Source organism: Pygoscelis adeliae, unplaced genomic scaffold (genome assembly GCF_000699105.1).
Source record: "Pygoscelis adeliae isolate BGI_AS28 unplaced genomic scaffold, ASM69910v1 Scaffold101, whole genome shotgun sequence".
Classification (NCBI taxonomy): Eukaryota; Metazoa; Chordata; class Aves; order Sphenisciformes; family Spheniscidae; genus Pygoscelis; species Pygoscelis adeliae.
In genome coordinates this window covers 8,653,790-8,670,243 of record NW_008824238.1, presented here as the reverse complement: position 1 = coordinate 8,670,243, position 16,454 = coordinate 8,653,790, and the positions used below count along the sequence as shown (strand labels likewise).

The 16,454-nt window shown below is 37.1% G+C and overlaps 1 protein-coding gene across 1 annotated transcript in view; it reads right to left on the bottom strand.

Annotated features, from left to right (window-relative positions):
* MYBL1 (v-myb avian myeloblastosis viral oncogene homolog-like 1) overlaps positions 1-16,454 on the bottom strand; it is a 33,943-nt gene that overhangs the window by 5,408 nt on the left and 12,081 nt on the right. The window contains exons 3-14 of the mRNA XM_009335085.1: positions 15,521-15,551; positions 12,869-12,967; positions 12,671-12,742; positions 9,568-9,660; positions 8,295-8,515; positions 6,316-6,499; positions 6,016-6,090; positions 4,395-4,499; positions 2,924-3,157; positions 2,243-2,611; positions 1,611-1,753; positions 1,088-1,202 (exon numbers count right to left, since the gene is read on the bottom strand). Of these exons, the coding sequence (XP_009333360.1) occupies positions 1,088-1,202; positions 1,611-1,753; positions 2,243-2,611; positions 2,924-3,157; positions 4,395-4,499; positions 6,016-6,090; positions 6,316-6,499; positions 8,295-8,515; positions 9,568-9,660; positions 12,671-12,742; positions 12,869-12,967; positions 15,521-15,551 (1,741 nt within the window). The remainder of the gene's footprint in view (positions 1-1,087; positions 1,203-1,610; positions 1,754-2,242; positions 2,612-2,923; positions 3,158-4,394; positions 4,500-6,015; positions 6,091-6,315; positions 6,500-8,294; positions 8,516-9,567; positions 9,661-12,670; positions 12,743-12,868; positions 12,968-15,520; positions 15,552-16,454) is intronic.

The following is a 16,454-nucleotide window of genomic DNA, read 5'->3' as shown; positions in this document are numbered from 1 at the left end:
AGGAATGCCAAACCACTCCATTTGCATAGTGAGAGACTGTGAATCTATAGGGTAACACAGATGGTGCCAAGCCCCGTGGCAAAGTCTGAGCTACCTTCTGTGTTTGCAGAAAAGAAGTAGTCAATATATGTTGGCTGGAATTTTTTCAGAACTTGAAAAGCATATGTCTACTGAATTCCGAAAGTTATTATGCATTAACATACCTTAGCTAGGCTAGGAAGAGAGCAAAAATTGAATTCATTTGGAACAAACAAAAAAGTAACATTATCTGTAGTCAACAACAAAAAAAAAGTCTTCTGTGACAGCCAGAAGAATCAGAGGAATCATGAATTGCTATATTAAGATTTTGGTTTTTAGGATGAAGAAAATTGTAGACGTCATTCTAGTAAGCCCCTAGGAAGGATAAAACACTTCCAAACATCTTCCCATCAAAAAAATTCTCAGAATACTAGCATGCTGTGGTAAACATCTAGTTTCAGTCCTAGCACTGTAGAAGAACCAAAACCAGAAAACAACTCAGCTCTTACATAGTCCAGAGGTTTCAAAGATAATGCAGTTTTTCAAGTAAAATGTGAAAGTTGCTTAAAATAACGAAGTCAGAACATTTATCTGCACCAGTTCGCTCTTACTAGATTATCCAGTTGAAGGACCCACACCCACTCAACTTTCTCACCATTTTTCTTTTGAAAAAAACAGAACACTGAAGTATTAAAATTAAAATCTCAGACAGTGATGTTACCACCTCGTAAGAGGTACAGTGTGTTAGCAAGGCTACACAAGTTTAAAACAACTCATAAACGCAGAACCAATGCGTTTAAGATTACTATGGTTCAAATGATTATAAGTACCGAACACCATTCAAAAAGACAGTGCCTCCATACTACACTGAAGGATACCAGTCTAACATACAAAATCTGAAGCATTTTTGATTCACATTCTAGCTGTTCTCTAGGATAATATGTAATGTCACTGAAACAACAGCATCGTTAGAAAATGCTTTCTAAGATCATGCTGAGGCTTACAATCTCAAAAACAAGAGGGCATTTAGACTTTAACAAAGAAGAAAATAAACAATGTCATCACATACCGTAAGTTTGAGGGGACCATACTTTTTTTCCTGAGCAGCCAAAGCATTTTTAAAAGGAGTTGGCGTCCTTGGTGTTGAACCCAAAAGAGATCTTCTAATTGTGGGAGTTCTAAAACTATTTAAGCATAGAAAAGTGTTCATACATGCATTTTAATATTTTACTTTATCAACAGTAATGTAATAAAATGAATCTAAGAAACATTTTAAAATACCTTAATTTACACAACAAATATCACCACCATGAATCTGAAAGTATTAAGATCACCATAGCATTACTCCAGGTATAATAAACTTTAATTGGATTTTGTTCAATATTTTAAAAAAGGAAAAATTTTAACTGAGTACAAGTCACTTTCTGTTAAGTTAAAAACAGGAAGCCAGTTTGTTTGTACGCAAGCATTTAAGTGTTAGGGGTTTTAAAACTCATCCACAGTACGCATACAGGTAGACTAAATTATCAATGTTTAGAAAAACTTGTTTTTATTTGAGCAACACCACCAGATGTTTAATGTAATAATCCTACCCCACATTTTCCTTTTGATCTTTTGGTGTCATTTCCTTGTGTAGAGGAGTCGTAATAAGAACTTTCTGCCCACAGATTGGAGTCGATGTAAATGCAGGATTTTCAAGGTTAAATTGTTCATTTCCAGAGCAAGTGTTGAAAAACTAAGTGCAAGAGAGAAAAAAAACCTAAGCAACCTTAAAGGACAAAACTTCACCACTGTACTGAGCAGAAAAAAAATTGTATGTGTATATCTGAAGGGCTTTTACCGACAAACCCCAATAAACTATTCTTGACTTCTACTCCAAGACATTTGTGATATTTATCGCTGAAACCTTGATTTTCTCCTTAAAATCCCTACTGCTTAATTAGGTCACAGAAACAATAGGTCTTTATCAACAATTATTTGCATGAGAAAGTGTGAGCTAAGACATAAGTTGCCACCCCCCTCCCCCAGTTAGTCTTCAAAACAGAGGAAATAGGTTATTTAGCAATTTCTTTTTAACGTATCTACCCTCATGCAGATGTTTTAAGAAGTTTTTGGACATATTTGTTTAGGCTACAATGTATGACTAGGGAAGAAAGTACTTGTAATTTATAATCCACCCGCTGCAGTCTTCAAAGTTTAGCCATATTTAAAAATAAAAACTCACCTGTGATGGAGAAAATGGTAGTGTTTTCACTGGTGTATGCTTTAGTGCAACATTGGTGGCATCATTACACAAGCCATCATTCAGTTCATTAACTGGTGATTGCCCAACACGCAATCTCTTTTTCTTTCTTAGGATAGTAGGTGGAGTGCTGAATTTAGTTAAGTTTGGGGTTGTTGGAAAAACTGCTTCTTCCTCGCCACTGATGCTACTGTGTTTTTTGCCATCAAGCACAACGCTGACATTATACTGGCACTCAGCAGCCCCTTCATTGTGCTGGATCCGCATTAGTTTTACTGGAGCTGGCTTGACAGGAGATGCAACAGCCTCTGAAAGCTCAAAACTGGTGACATCACTCCACGCTACAGGATCCTACGAGGCAAGATGCAAAACACTCAAACACTAGCAGGCTTATCCAAGATTATTCCACAACATCCAAGCCAGTCTAACAGCTCTCTACCTCCAGAAGCCATATACTGAATTATTCTCCCTGTATCTTTCACACAATCCTAACACACTGAATATTTTGAAACAATTCTTTTAAAACAGGCAAAAAACCAAACCGCTCAATATGGGTGAAACTACAGACAAGTACAGAATAAGGTAACTTTAAGAGAATTTTACACCTATTGTGTAAGTTGATGTTCCTAAATAAACATTTTTTTAGAATAAATATAGACTTACAGACTCAATAAGCTCTAGCGTCTCTGCAAATTCTGGAATGGTCTGTAGAGATGATAACAATGTATTTGCTTCCACAGCCAAATACTTAGGTGGTGAATTCTGCTGAACAGATGTGCCGTGGGTCTCATCCATGCTGTAGAACTCACTTGTTTGTTCCCCAAGGCTATTTAGCATATTAGACACACAATCTTCCATGACAAAACTTCCAGACCAACAAGGTAAGTTTCCAGCTTGCTAAAAAGTATGAAGAAACATGTTAATCTTATTCAACTTAGAAACTGAAGAGTCAATTATGTGACCATGGGGAGGAAGAAAAAAAAGTAGTATGTGAAAGACTAAGCATAACTATTAATTTTTTTTTCAAACACTAATTATCTGTTTGCATTAATGCAGTTAGTCTTCTCCTTACATTAACATACTCAACATTCTCAAATTGTGTAAGACTTTTATCTTACCTCTCATTCATATCTTACACATGCTTACAACTTAGATAATTATGGGTTGTATTGGAAGCCATCTCTGATGCAAGTTTCCTGTGTTCCTGAACATCAGTATATTACGAAGTCATCTTCACTACAGAACACAGGTACATTTTAAGATTAGAAACTGTTTCTAGAATGTGAAATACTTCTTGTTTGATCCGATTTTTTTTTAACACAGATTCTGCATTGATAGTTTACTTAACTTCTAAATGGTTATTGCATTTTAGTACCCTGCTTAGTACTCAAGAAACAGATTTTAACTTTCACTGGAAATCGGAAGCAAAGCAGATTCCACTAGATAAGCAGAATGTTGCACTGTTTCAAGAGAATGCCAGGAATAGTTCCACCACAAAAAAATGGAAGTTCACCTGTAATCTAAATTAGTGATCAATATGGTTGGGTTGGTTACGTGTCTAATGTTCTTCACAGCCCTCTGATCCTGAGGAAATGAGTGACTATAATCTATCATCTGCAAGTTCCCCATTGAAGTACATGTAAATTTTGTACAGTGCAAATTTATATACTGTTTGTCACGTCCAAATGTGGATATCAAGTATTTCAAGCACTCACACAGAAGTTTGATAAAAATATAATCTACAGAACGTTTTGAAATCAAATAGAGCAAGATCTATGTATTTTTCACCTTTCTCTGTTGAACAGATGATCGACATTGCTGATCTATAAAAGTGAATGGTGGTGATATCAACAAACATGCTACTTCTTGAAGAGGATTAAAATCCTGGGTCTTAGGAACAACTGCCAAATTGCTGGTCATATTTCTGCTGTTTTCACAGTTTAGAAAACGGCACGAAAAATAATTTGCCTCAATTCTAATATATAACTTTGTTTTACAACCCAACAGCCATAGGTTTGATTTTAGAAGGTCGGGTGACAAAACACCACACAAAACCAAACATCCATTACTAAATTGCTGAGGATCAATCTCAGTAAAGCATATTCAAATATTTACAGAAATTTACAGTCCTTACAGAAGACACTCGTTTTCTTCTGATTTCATTCTCTGCTGACATAAGTAGCAATTCAAGTTCCTTTATTTTCTTCTCTTTATCAGGATCATCATCAATAAATGACTGCTGAAAAATTTAAGAAAGAAGCCATTACTATTTTCCACCTCCACCACCCCTCCACAGTAAAGATTCTTCATTATAACACAGCTACATTTTTAACAGAAATCCACACATAGCGGCAACGGAGCTGTTCAAGCTATATCATATTGTAATACAGTAGTCACTTGCAAGCGAAACAACTCCAGCAATTACCAGGAGGTAGATCTGATGTTAAAGTGGTATACAAGCTAATACTTTAACAGGTTTCTAACATGCCCTGTACATGCTCAGTACACTATAGCACTTTTCAGCCAAAAGTCACTCAGTCCTATCTTTAATAGAAGCAACAATGTTGGCACCTTGGTAGATGTGTTTCTGTTTTCATGTACTTTCTAGAATTTTGCGTTATTTATCCTCACTAAGTGTGCAAGAAAGTGTTTCAAATCAGCATTTGCTGACAGAGTGTCTACACAAGCAATCCTACCACTACTATCAGAAAAGAAAATTAACTAATTGGTTGGTTTGTTTTTAACCTCCTTAAAACTTCCTGTTATTGCTATAAATATAGGTAAGTGACAATATATGCCATGAGTTTCATAACTAGTTATATTCCCCAGTTTAGGGAAGACTTCAAGGAGCAGAAAGTATCTCATCCTTTTCTGTACAGGGCAATCCAGAGTGTCAAAGGCCATACAAGGCTTTGTTATGATTTGTATTCTTATACTGAAATCAGGGAAGAAAATGCAATATGAAACAGATGACCTGCAGAGGGAAATTTAAGGTTAGGTACAGAGTTCTGCAGAACATCTCTAACGCATCTAGCACAAACAAAATATGTATTATTTCCTGTGTCAAAATATTTTTTTTTACTAATTTCAAAAATCACAGAAATTCTTCTAGGAAGTCGTATTACAAACCAAGATCTACATTCAGTCTGCAACACATGAGGAATTTCAGATATATTCTAAGTGAGTCCAAAGGTGCAAAAGGAAATAAATATATCCAATTTTTTTTTTGTTTTAAAGTTTCTCAATACTTCAGCATTTAGAATGTTGCAAAAGAGCATCTTCAACTGATTGACAGAAGTTTATCAGTCAGAACTAAAACCTATTGAGAACAAAAAAAGCACAGACATAAGCGTAAGTCACAGCAAGTTATTTGAACGGAGTCTTCCAGATAGGGTTATATTTATTACCTATATAAAGTAGTAAAGTCTTGTCCTTAAATCTCTCAGAAGCTAGGTACTACTAACAGGTCATAATTTTAACCTAAAGATTTAACTAGTAGACTATGTTTTAAGCCATACTTCTGTCAGAAATAAGCACAACCGCTGTGTTTCTGGGATGTATAAAGACAGCTCCTTTTTTCCTACCTAGAACTACCAATTAAGCTAGCAAGCCTACTTACAGAGGAACACTTACATAAATTTAGGTGCATGATAAAGACTTAAAGACATTTTGAAGTTACAGGTTTTTAAACTCTTCATTTTACAGCATAATACACAGTACATTCTCTTCGTTTACAATGCCCGTTAACAATTTACCTGAACTAAGTTGGAAGAAGCTGAAGCATGTTCTAGACAGCTGCCTTCTGGTGAGGCATACTGGTATGCTGGAATCTAAAAAGACATAAATCATTTTACAAACCCTAAAGAAAAGGAGGCTATAAAATTATCTCTACTTTATTGTACATAAACTATTTATTATGGTTTACAAATCCTAAGTTACCATAATATCACAAAAATACTCAACAAATCTTCATTCTTTCAGATTTGTTTCTCATTCCAAACCCAACAAATAATTTGAAACTGGGAATTACTAATTATTCTGGATTTTGAACTTACATGTGTCTGAACAGGTATGTAAAATTGATTCTGAGTGTGCAAGTGTTCCATAGTCAGACCAGGCTGGGGCTGAAGTTTGGATGAACTAGCTCTTTCAGACTTTATACCATCTTGTAAATATCCTTCCTGTTCCACCTTTCTTCGCATTGTTGAATTCCAGTGATTTTTAATCGAATTATCAGTCCTAAAATGAAAGTGTACAGCAGTGACTGGTTTCCATATCTCAAAGTTTAATATATGGCATAATTTACAGGGTTTGTACAGTAGGTTAATCCGCAGCCATAAATTGAGAAAGCTCTAGCAGCTTGGACTGAAAGTTCTATTATCAGCAGGGTTTTGGCATAATGACTAGAAAGCTACTCTTTTCAAAACTTCCTTCTACTAAACTTCAAGTCTGCAGGAAATTAAAAGTAGCAAAAGAAAAAGCCTTGGTTCTGGCTGTTATCACGGGCGAGAACCTTTTTTCTTGGATACTTGGAACAACCATGTGTTCTCTGTCACTACGTTATTTACCCTCTGCTACACATTTGCGGAACATGAAGCTAAGGCAATCAGCCTACTGTCCCACAGCATAATATGGGCACTGTGGCTAGTGTTTGCCACTGGAAGACATCTCTTCTAAAAAAAATGACAGCCTGCATTCCCAGCTCTGAGGTTTATGTGCAGCTTTGTGAAAGAACATCCCACTACCTCTTGGTGCCCTTGATCTTGTCTGGGAAAAGCAGGCATGGCAGAAGACCAGGACCCACTGTCATTCCCCTTGGAAAGAAAATGCCTGCAGTTTGACAAGCAGGCTGAAGTCCCTTTTAACACTAGACAAGCATTAAGGCAAGAGTATGAATGCATTACAGTCTAAAATACTAGCAATATTATTACTAGCCTTAGAGAGAGGTACACTGAAATAAAAATTGCTTTAAGCCCCATTCTTCATTTAAGCTCAACTCCAAGAATTATTCCCCTTTTTCATCCCACTAGTGTTAGAGACTCTTTACAAATCTTCTAGGTCTAGGATCCAATCTTTAGCTAAGAGTCTCATCTTGGATTTATTTTCAACAAATAAGTTAGTGAATTAGGAATGCCTCTGTCCTTACAAATTCATCTTCCCTCTCTGAAATTCTATAAGATGCAATCCATTCCCTTCCCATTCCTCCAAAGGATTTCCTGTGATTCATGGATTGTGTACTTAATCAAAATGTCAAATTTTTAAACACACATCTCTAAGGACTCATTCTCCCAACATAACAAGTGCTGACATTCCTTCGGCACAGCTAGACAGTCACCTCCTGAACACACAGACTGAATTCAGAGAGGGACAGCTTAACACTGAATTTCAATTAACAGTACAAGGTAAAAGATTTATTTCGTTAAACTCTTTATACACTAAAATTTTGTCTTCCACAAGCATGTAAGTTGGCAATCACACCTGAAACAAAGATAAGGAGAACAACGCATACAATTCATTCTTAACTTAGAGACTACATGGTAACCAGCTAGCTTTGCAATGCATGACTCCTAAGCCTGGACTTCTGAAGGTTACTAAGATTCTCTTTTTCGAGTGTCCTGTTTAACAAGAAGTGTTCCACAAAAAATAAATAAAGAATTGCTGATCTTAAACCAAAAAGTCACCACCAAATGCATATTAATGAAGGCACTTTGATATCAAGTCATAGGATGTTAAAGCATTCTTCCACTATTACTTGCAGTTACTCTTCAGCTCTACCACAGTTTTTTCTAAGTGAACAGGAGGATTTTTGAAGGAACCTGCAGAGTGTTAAAGGTCTTTTTATTGGTTTTATGGCTTTTTAAGAATACATAATCGAATGCAAAAGATCTTAAAAAATTTCGGTATCTATCACAATAAAGATGTTGTGACCTAAGTTTTAACAGATGCTTTCTGACTAACAAATTACATTGGAAAGAGTTGTGCGATGACCGCTTTCCATATTCCAATATTTAACACAAATAGAGTTGAAAAGCACCTTCCAGGAAGAAGTTTTGCTATTTCAGCCCATCGGTTTCCCAAACGCTTGTGAGCTTCATAGATTATTCTGTCCTCTTCTTCTGTCCACGAAGACTTCTTTACCTCAGGATTGAGATGGTTATGCCATCTCTCTCTGCATTGCTTGCCTATTCTTCCTTTCAAGTGTTTTGCAATTAGAGACCAGCGCTTTGGACCATACTTCTGAACTAATTCAATAACCTGGAACACAGATGAAAGCACGTTATAATTCCAAACCCTAATTTTCCTAATCAAAGACTGAGAACACTGATAAACTCACATTTTAGAATAGGATTACAATAGTCAACTTGGTAAGATACTAGGCCCTAAGGAGGCAGACAGTGACTTGGGGTTTTAAAAGTTGTTTTTCAAGAAAGCAAAAAATTGCTTATTAGCTCCAAATTCACTGTGTTTAGAATGTAAGTATATACTAATGAAAACATTCATTTGGAAGTTTCCTTTCTGTCACCCATTGCATAAGCTGACATTAGGAAAGACCAAAAAAGAAGCTGGTAAAGAGGCTTGGTTTGACTTTTTTCCAACAACATACGTATGAGAAAAAACCCACACCTCTACTCCCAACCTTCATCCCATTTCTACATGTTTTTACACATTAGAAGCTTTTTCTTAAAAGACTGATGAGAACTGTAAAAAATAGGTTAGGAAGACCATATTCACAAGTTGACAAATACTAGTTTTAAACATCTTAAAACAGTTTTAAGCAGTGGGAATAAGCAGTTGATTTGAAATATCATATGTGAAAGCTGTATGTCCACCTTCCTACAGGGCAGTCCAGGTTTTGCAGGCAAAACGCTACAGTGTGGGTTATCAGAGATGGGAAAAGGAGTCTAGCACACCACTGCTAGCTTCTTTAACAGTAGAGTATGAAATAATTTCCCTTATTCCCAAACCATTTAAGTCTGGTGGGTTCGAGAAATAAAAGATGTGAGTAAGACCTTTGATCTTTAGTGCTGTAAAGAGATCTCCTCTACTTGGTAAGCTAGAGTAGTTCAGCTAGCAATCTGAGCAAAGGGAAATGACATGCTTGAGCAGACCAGACATTCCGTCTACTTAAGAGAAGCTGCATTTTTTTTTCTTCTCACACAGTATAATATAATGTAATTATCTATGTGACAAGATGCATCAGACATCATCTTTGTGGGGATGAAACCTAAGAAAAAGTACACATTCTTAGCAGTCATATGCCAATTTTATTACAGTAAGAGAGTACAGTATCAATTAGTTTTTATTACCCTTTGATCTTCTTCTTTAGTCCAGGGACCTTTAATCAGTTCCGGGTTTAGTACCTTCTGCCATCGATGCTGGCACTGAAAATCTGAACGATTCTGAAATAGTTTTAGAAGACCGGTGTAGCTGTTAAACTCTTGAATACATAAAACTGTAAATATTAGCTAGCCAGAATTATTAGGTTATTTCAAATTAAAAGACTTATTCAGACCTTTAAGTATAATAGTTAAATTCTCCCTTATTATTTCTTCTTCCATTTGCTTATAAAAACTCTTATCCAGAAAAAACAGCCTTGCACAAAGCTCTAATCTAATTACTTCACCGTTCTTACTTGATAATCAAATTCAGAACTTACTCTTCTTTAAAGAAAAACTTAGAATTATTTTTGTCCTCATTACTCCACACCTTCTCTGAACTTTATGTGATTGACATGATTTTGACATTATCTATAACCTATATAAGGAAAGAAATTTTTAAAGGAAATACTTTTTCTTTCAAATAAAAGAATAAACTTTTTTCTAAGTCTCGCATATATTCTCAGCTCTTTACTAGCATGTAAGGAAAACAGATTTATATCAAGTTTAGCTAACACATACTAATTAAACAACATTGCTTTTTCTGCTCAGGACAGATGGTGCTTTTCTGTAGCTTCACTAAAGATCTTTTGAAATATTGTTCCCAGTTATGAAAGGGAAGTAAGCTTCCACTCAGCCTCCTAAAAACTGTCTGTAGGAAAGTTTGGGACTCTCAGGGTAGTTGGTCAAAACCTTAGAAATATGCAGATAAGAGCCTGCCCCAGCACAGCATACTAGCACGTCTTTTGTAACACTGGGACATGATGATTTACTCTCTTCAGTGCAAGCTGATGGTTAGCAAGTACCAATTTCAAGGTTTTGCTGGGATGTCTACCAAGCAAAGGCGTTACCATGCTAAGATGAAGTTAAACAAGAAGCAGCCTGCAAGACCAGGAAAAAAAACCCAAAAACCACTGTTACATCTAAAATTACATTGATCACAGTACCTTCAAGTTAATCACACATGGACACCATATGATTAAAAGCACACTAGAGTTTGTTACAAAACATTACCATTTCCTGGTGGAGATAAGCTGTAAAAGACAGACTCAATATAGGACAGCGGTTCCCATTTTCAATGAAAGAAAAATTTTGAAGTTGGCCTTTTAGTGTTTTTACCTTCCAGACGTTTCTCAAACCATGACATATTTGGGGGAGAAGAGCAAAGCAAATGATGGGATGAAACAATAAAATCGTTTCAGGTCTGCCCTAGCTGCAATAAATTGAAAAAGAATACAAGCTGCGTTCCCTCTCTTGAGGGTCACCTTTAAGCCATCTTCACTTTTTTGGGCAGAACAGAGGGAAGGTTTTCTTGTGCCCAGCCCAATAGTGAAATGGGGTTCTGAAAACATGGCAGTTTGAGTGCCTTTATATGCCAGTAACTCAAGATACACTTGGTTTTCCTAGCAAAAGACCATCAGTAACAAGGTAAGTGCTAATTATGCCAGCCTCTGTTATTTGGCTTTGTAATTTGAACACTGCAATAGGTCGCCCAGAGAGGCTGTGGAGTCTCCATCCACGGAGATATTCAAAACCCAACTGGACACTGTCCTGGGCAGCCTGCTCCAGCTGACCTTGCTTGAGCAGGGGGCTCGGACTAGGTGATCTTGAGAGGTTCCTTCCAACATCAGTGATTGTGCAATGGGCAACCTGATCCTCCATGCATGTTTCCCATGATAGCTGGGGAGCCTTTATTCAACCTCACTTGGGCCCAGCTGAACAATAGCCTTCTGTCTCCAGAAGCATTTGTTTTCAGCTGGAGAACTTTTTATTAAATTAAACCGTTAGATCTGTTAAATGCAACTCCATACTACACCTACAGATCAGTATCACCAAACATCGTATTTTTCAACAGTTTAATATAAAAGCTTTCTGATATTATCTCTTTCTCCTCTGCCATTCACTCATTTCACTGCGTTTTGGAAGGGGATAATGTACACGTAAGGAACAGTGATTTGCTTATGCACTCCTTAAATTTAGAAGCTTTGAGTTCATTCCATGACAAGTACACTTTGCCACCTGGAAAGAAAAAATCAGAAGCACCACAGTTGCACAAATATGATGGGAACAATGAAAAGTTACAGTTGTTCAGCATTTAGAATTCAAGTCTATTTTTACCTAGTTACACAGGAGTTTCATACAACTGTATCATCCCACTCAATATTATAAGAACCACAAAGTTGGGGGCAGGGGGGTGTAATTTTTTGATTTCTAACATTTGAATATTCAATACCACTTCTAGGTAGTGATTTCAGCCTTAGATTCTAGCCACGTTTTCATAGTAGGCATTTTATAACATTTAATCAGAAGAGAAACAATCATCATCGATTCTAGTTGTAGGTATTTTCTACCAGTGCAGCTCATACTGCTGAGGAATCATTTAATGTTTGAACCAACAGCTCCTTTACTCATTCCACCTGACCATTGGAACAGAGCAAGAAATTTTAAGTGTCAGTAGGAAACTTCCAAGAAATCCACTAAGGATCCACTTGTAGCAACTGAAGATACCGTTGGGTAGAAAAATTTACATATGTTAGGGAAGCAGACATCGCTGTAAAAAAAAAAAACAACAAAAAAAAACCAACAAACACCAAAACAAAAAACAACACCATCCCACTTCCCTTTTCCTAAGGTGTTTAAGAAATTGATCCCACTCCTTTCAAGCAATCTTTCAGATGCAACCCACTCTCCTAACTGCTTCAGAAGCAACCTGTGAACTGTAGATGTAACCACCACAAGTGGTGCAACCAATAGGAAACAGGAATATATTCCAGAATGTAAACAAATAGCAAGTGTGGACAGAAGGTGTCAATTATTTTTGATCATTTCAGACCATCGCTTGAGCCCCAGCCTGAGCTGATAATGTTCTTCAAGGTCTGAGCTAGATCTCAAGCCCAATTTACAAGCATCCTTTAAAATGTTTTTTACTATTATGTGTTTCTGATTTCTATTTCACCTCATTTCCAAACTAGACATATGACCAAAGTAAATAAATACTAAAAGGGAACGTAACTGAAACAGAGATTCAACTTACTTGTAGATGACTAGCAATGAAAGCCCAATCATCTGTACCATTTTGTTCCACCAGCTTCTTTAGCCTTTCATCCTGTTAAGACATAACCTCAGCCAATAAATGCTACATGCTATCCCAATAAGACACTATCTAATAATAACATTTCACATGCTACTAATATCATATAGGAATGAAACTAAAGCCAGAAAAAAGTATTACCTCATCACGTGTCCATTTCACCCTGTTACATATCTTCTTCAAACCTTTTTGCTGCGGTACTTCATAGTCATGATCCACATATTGAAGGTCATCATCTTCCTCACTGCAGAGTACGACAGAAGAGCGAAGAAGATAGAAAGTTTAAAATAACTCCAAATAACTTTTTTTTTTCCTAACTACTTGTAGCTTTTTTCCAATCTGTACATATTATTCTAAAATGACATATGGAATTTGCATGAACATAAGATCTGCCTCCAGGAGTGGCCTATATTCACCATGTCGAAGGAAAATAATTAATTTTAATTTCAAGGCCACATACTGGGATATAGACAGATAATTCATTCCAAGTCAAGACTTAAATTTGAAGCAAAAGCTATTATTTAAGATCATGTTTTTGTAACACATTTATGAATCTTTATTTTACACAAATAAGCTTATAAGATAAACTGGTTTGCTAGTCTGCAAGACACATTCATGTTCCACCTCCATAACTGAAACAACAAACACAACAAGGGTGCCAAATAATTTAGTGTCAACTTGAGATTTTAAGTGGGCTCCTGCCTTCAGTAAAAGTGTTGCCTCAATGTTACAGGAATTAGATACAAATCTTTGAAGACAGAAATATTCCAGCAAGAAATAACTACCGTACCAGTGCTGACCCTCTAAGTTAAGAGTCAGAGGGGCAGGAAGCCAGGTAACCTCTGTGACTCCATGTAGATCACACTCCATCTACTGGAGAAATGCCTACTTCACAGCCTTGATAAACAAAGCCTTACAAACAAGCAGCACAGGGAAATGTTTCATGGAAATATGACTTAAACTTATACGTCAGTGACTCATGTTAGACAGCATAAATTCAAACACATGTGGAAACCTAGGCCTAACAACAAGATGAGCAGTTCCTCTGCATTAGTTATAGCAAAGACACAAAGAAGGGACTCCCATCCAAATATACAGCTTTAATTAAAAGCAGTTTCACACTGCAATCTTCGGTTTTCTCCATTTTATATATCAGCACGATATAAGTATCATAAATTCGTGTTCAAAACTAAATTTATTAGTTCTGCCCAGCCTTGAAAGTTACTTCAATTTTTCAACCAAAGGTAAAAAAAAAAAAAAAAATCCTTTCCCAGTAATGGGATTAGCCTGTGCTGGTGTTAGAAGAACCGATTAGATGGCAGATCTCTACACTATTTTCCAGAACGTGCAATTCACTCACACAGCATGCTGATCAACTGTTTATGTATATTTGTTATTTCCCATGAAGTATGTTCTCAGATGACCATATATTCATGTTAGCCACAGAGAAGAGCACTACTTACTTGAAAGCATTACTACAAGATACTATGTACCCAGCTCTTGCAGACCCAATGTATTTAACATTGCTTCTACATCCTACACCACACCTGGATTTGTCCTACTTAGCTTCATAATGCAGTAGAAATAGTAACATGTAAACATACTAAAACTTCGTGAAGCCAGTGAAATACAAAGCAGTAAGCTTGTTGAAAGGTCAACAGCAAGTACTTCCACAAGTTCTCGACAGACTTCAGGAGTATATCTTGGTATTATAAGGAGCAAATCTTGGTATTATAATCCTATTTCATACCAAGCAAGCCATACAATTTACTTATAACTAAAATTTGGCCTTGTGGTTAAGCTGCTTGTCAACACAATCTCCTTACCCACTGCACAGCAAACTAGTTCAAGAACAGAGTCTTCAGTTATGTGAAAAGCCGTGAGGATTTTAAAAAAGAGGAAGGGCTCCACGTACACGGCAGTGATGCTGACAAGACCGCCAGTACTAAACAACATGGGGTCCCCGCCGGCAGTGGCAGTTAAGAACCCTGCACCTGGAGTTCTCCAGCGGCATGCCTGTCCCACAGCCAAACTGGCACAGCCACCAGCCACCTCCGTGCGCGAGGGCCAGATGAGCGGGCACTAAGCTCTCTTGCACCTTGATTCCACATGAATAACTGTTTAGTCTTTGGCCTTGTTTAGAAGAATACACCAGTAGATTATAGATTAATATACATGAGTGGTTGGGACTACTAACTTACACTTTCAATTAAAAAGAAAAGATTTTCAAACACGTGGGTTTGGTATAGTTCATTTGACAATTCTTTTGCAGTTATGAAACTGTGCCACAATACCGCATGAGAGTGGAACACGGCCACCAAATTTCATCAAATAAGAAATCTGGAACAATAAAGTATTTCATGAGTTCTGTGCTAGCTGTCTTTGCAATTCTGAGTTGAGAGCCATTAAAGGAAAAAATGCAAAAACCAAGAGCAGTTTAACAAAATTAAAGGTAATTCCATTTGGAGCAAAACAGTTATACTTTCTCCTTACTCCACACCTAGATTAACAATCTTGAAATCACCTTTGTGTAAAGTCATAACTACAATGATTTAGTTTTGGAGATACCATCATCATCACACACGCTGACACAGTATTCTTCTAGGGCTACTGATCTCTAACCAAACGTTCCACTGCTATCCACAACCAGCTGTATTTTCAATGACATCAAAGCACTCCATAGCCATGAGAGATAATACAAGCTACAGCTTTGCAAAGATGAAACTATTGTTTGCAATACCGCAGATGAAAGTCTCTTAAAGTACAAAATGCAGATTAGGAGTAACAAGACACATTCTCTCTCTGAGCTGATGCTTGCAGATAGCTAAGTATAGACAGCCTGAGCAGTTAGCCTCTGCAAGCAAAGCCCCTTAATGAATCTTTGTTCTTCACACAACTAGAACCCCAAAGCATTGCTTTCTTGGTTTAGTTACAGTTTTGCAGAAAAAGATTAAACTTATGAATTCTTTTCATGTCAGAGGAAAATGCAGAAGCAGTTTTAATACCTGTAACTGTGAAACCACCCCCAATTCCATGAGAAGTACAGTCACGGTAAAACCTGATGCCATAGGTAACTCACGCATTAATATTACTCACTGAGTATCCTTCCCTTTCTCAGTCCTAATCCTTCTTTTACATTTCTTTATCACTTTTCAGAAGGACAAGAATAGTTATAGCAAGAAAACAGTTCTCCAAGACCCACCTTCTGAACACAAAGCAAAGACACACCCATTTTCATATCAATAAAACAAAAGATGTATCAAAAGCATCTGGGGCTGCTGCTGAAGCTCTCGAGGAAAACATTCTCTCTCAGGAAGATTTCAGGCTAGATTATGACGTCCTCAATCAAAGAATATGCCAAGTCAGAGAAAGTAGGTGCGTTTAAGATATTGGAAGAATCAACAGGCCTGAACATTAACTGAACAGCCCCAAACCTTACATCAAGGCTGTGCCAAAGCCACCCGGGAGGCTAAAAGCAAGACCCGGGAGGCGAAAAGCAAGAAGTATTACTCCAGCAGAAGGAAAGTAACCAGTAGGAAAAGCTACTGCGGAGACAACGCAGCCGTTACTGACAGGCTCAGCGACCACGGAAAAGCTAAGGAGTTGCCTTGGTAAGCCACAACAAAGATGGTCTGAGCGAAAGCACAGAAGCGAGAGCAGCCTCTAAGTGAGAGGCGAGATTTATACCCGAGAGCTGGTGCTCCTAAGACAGAGGGAAGACAGATAC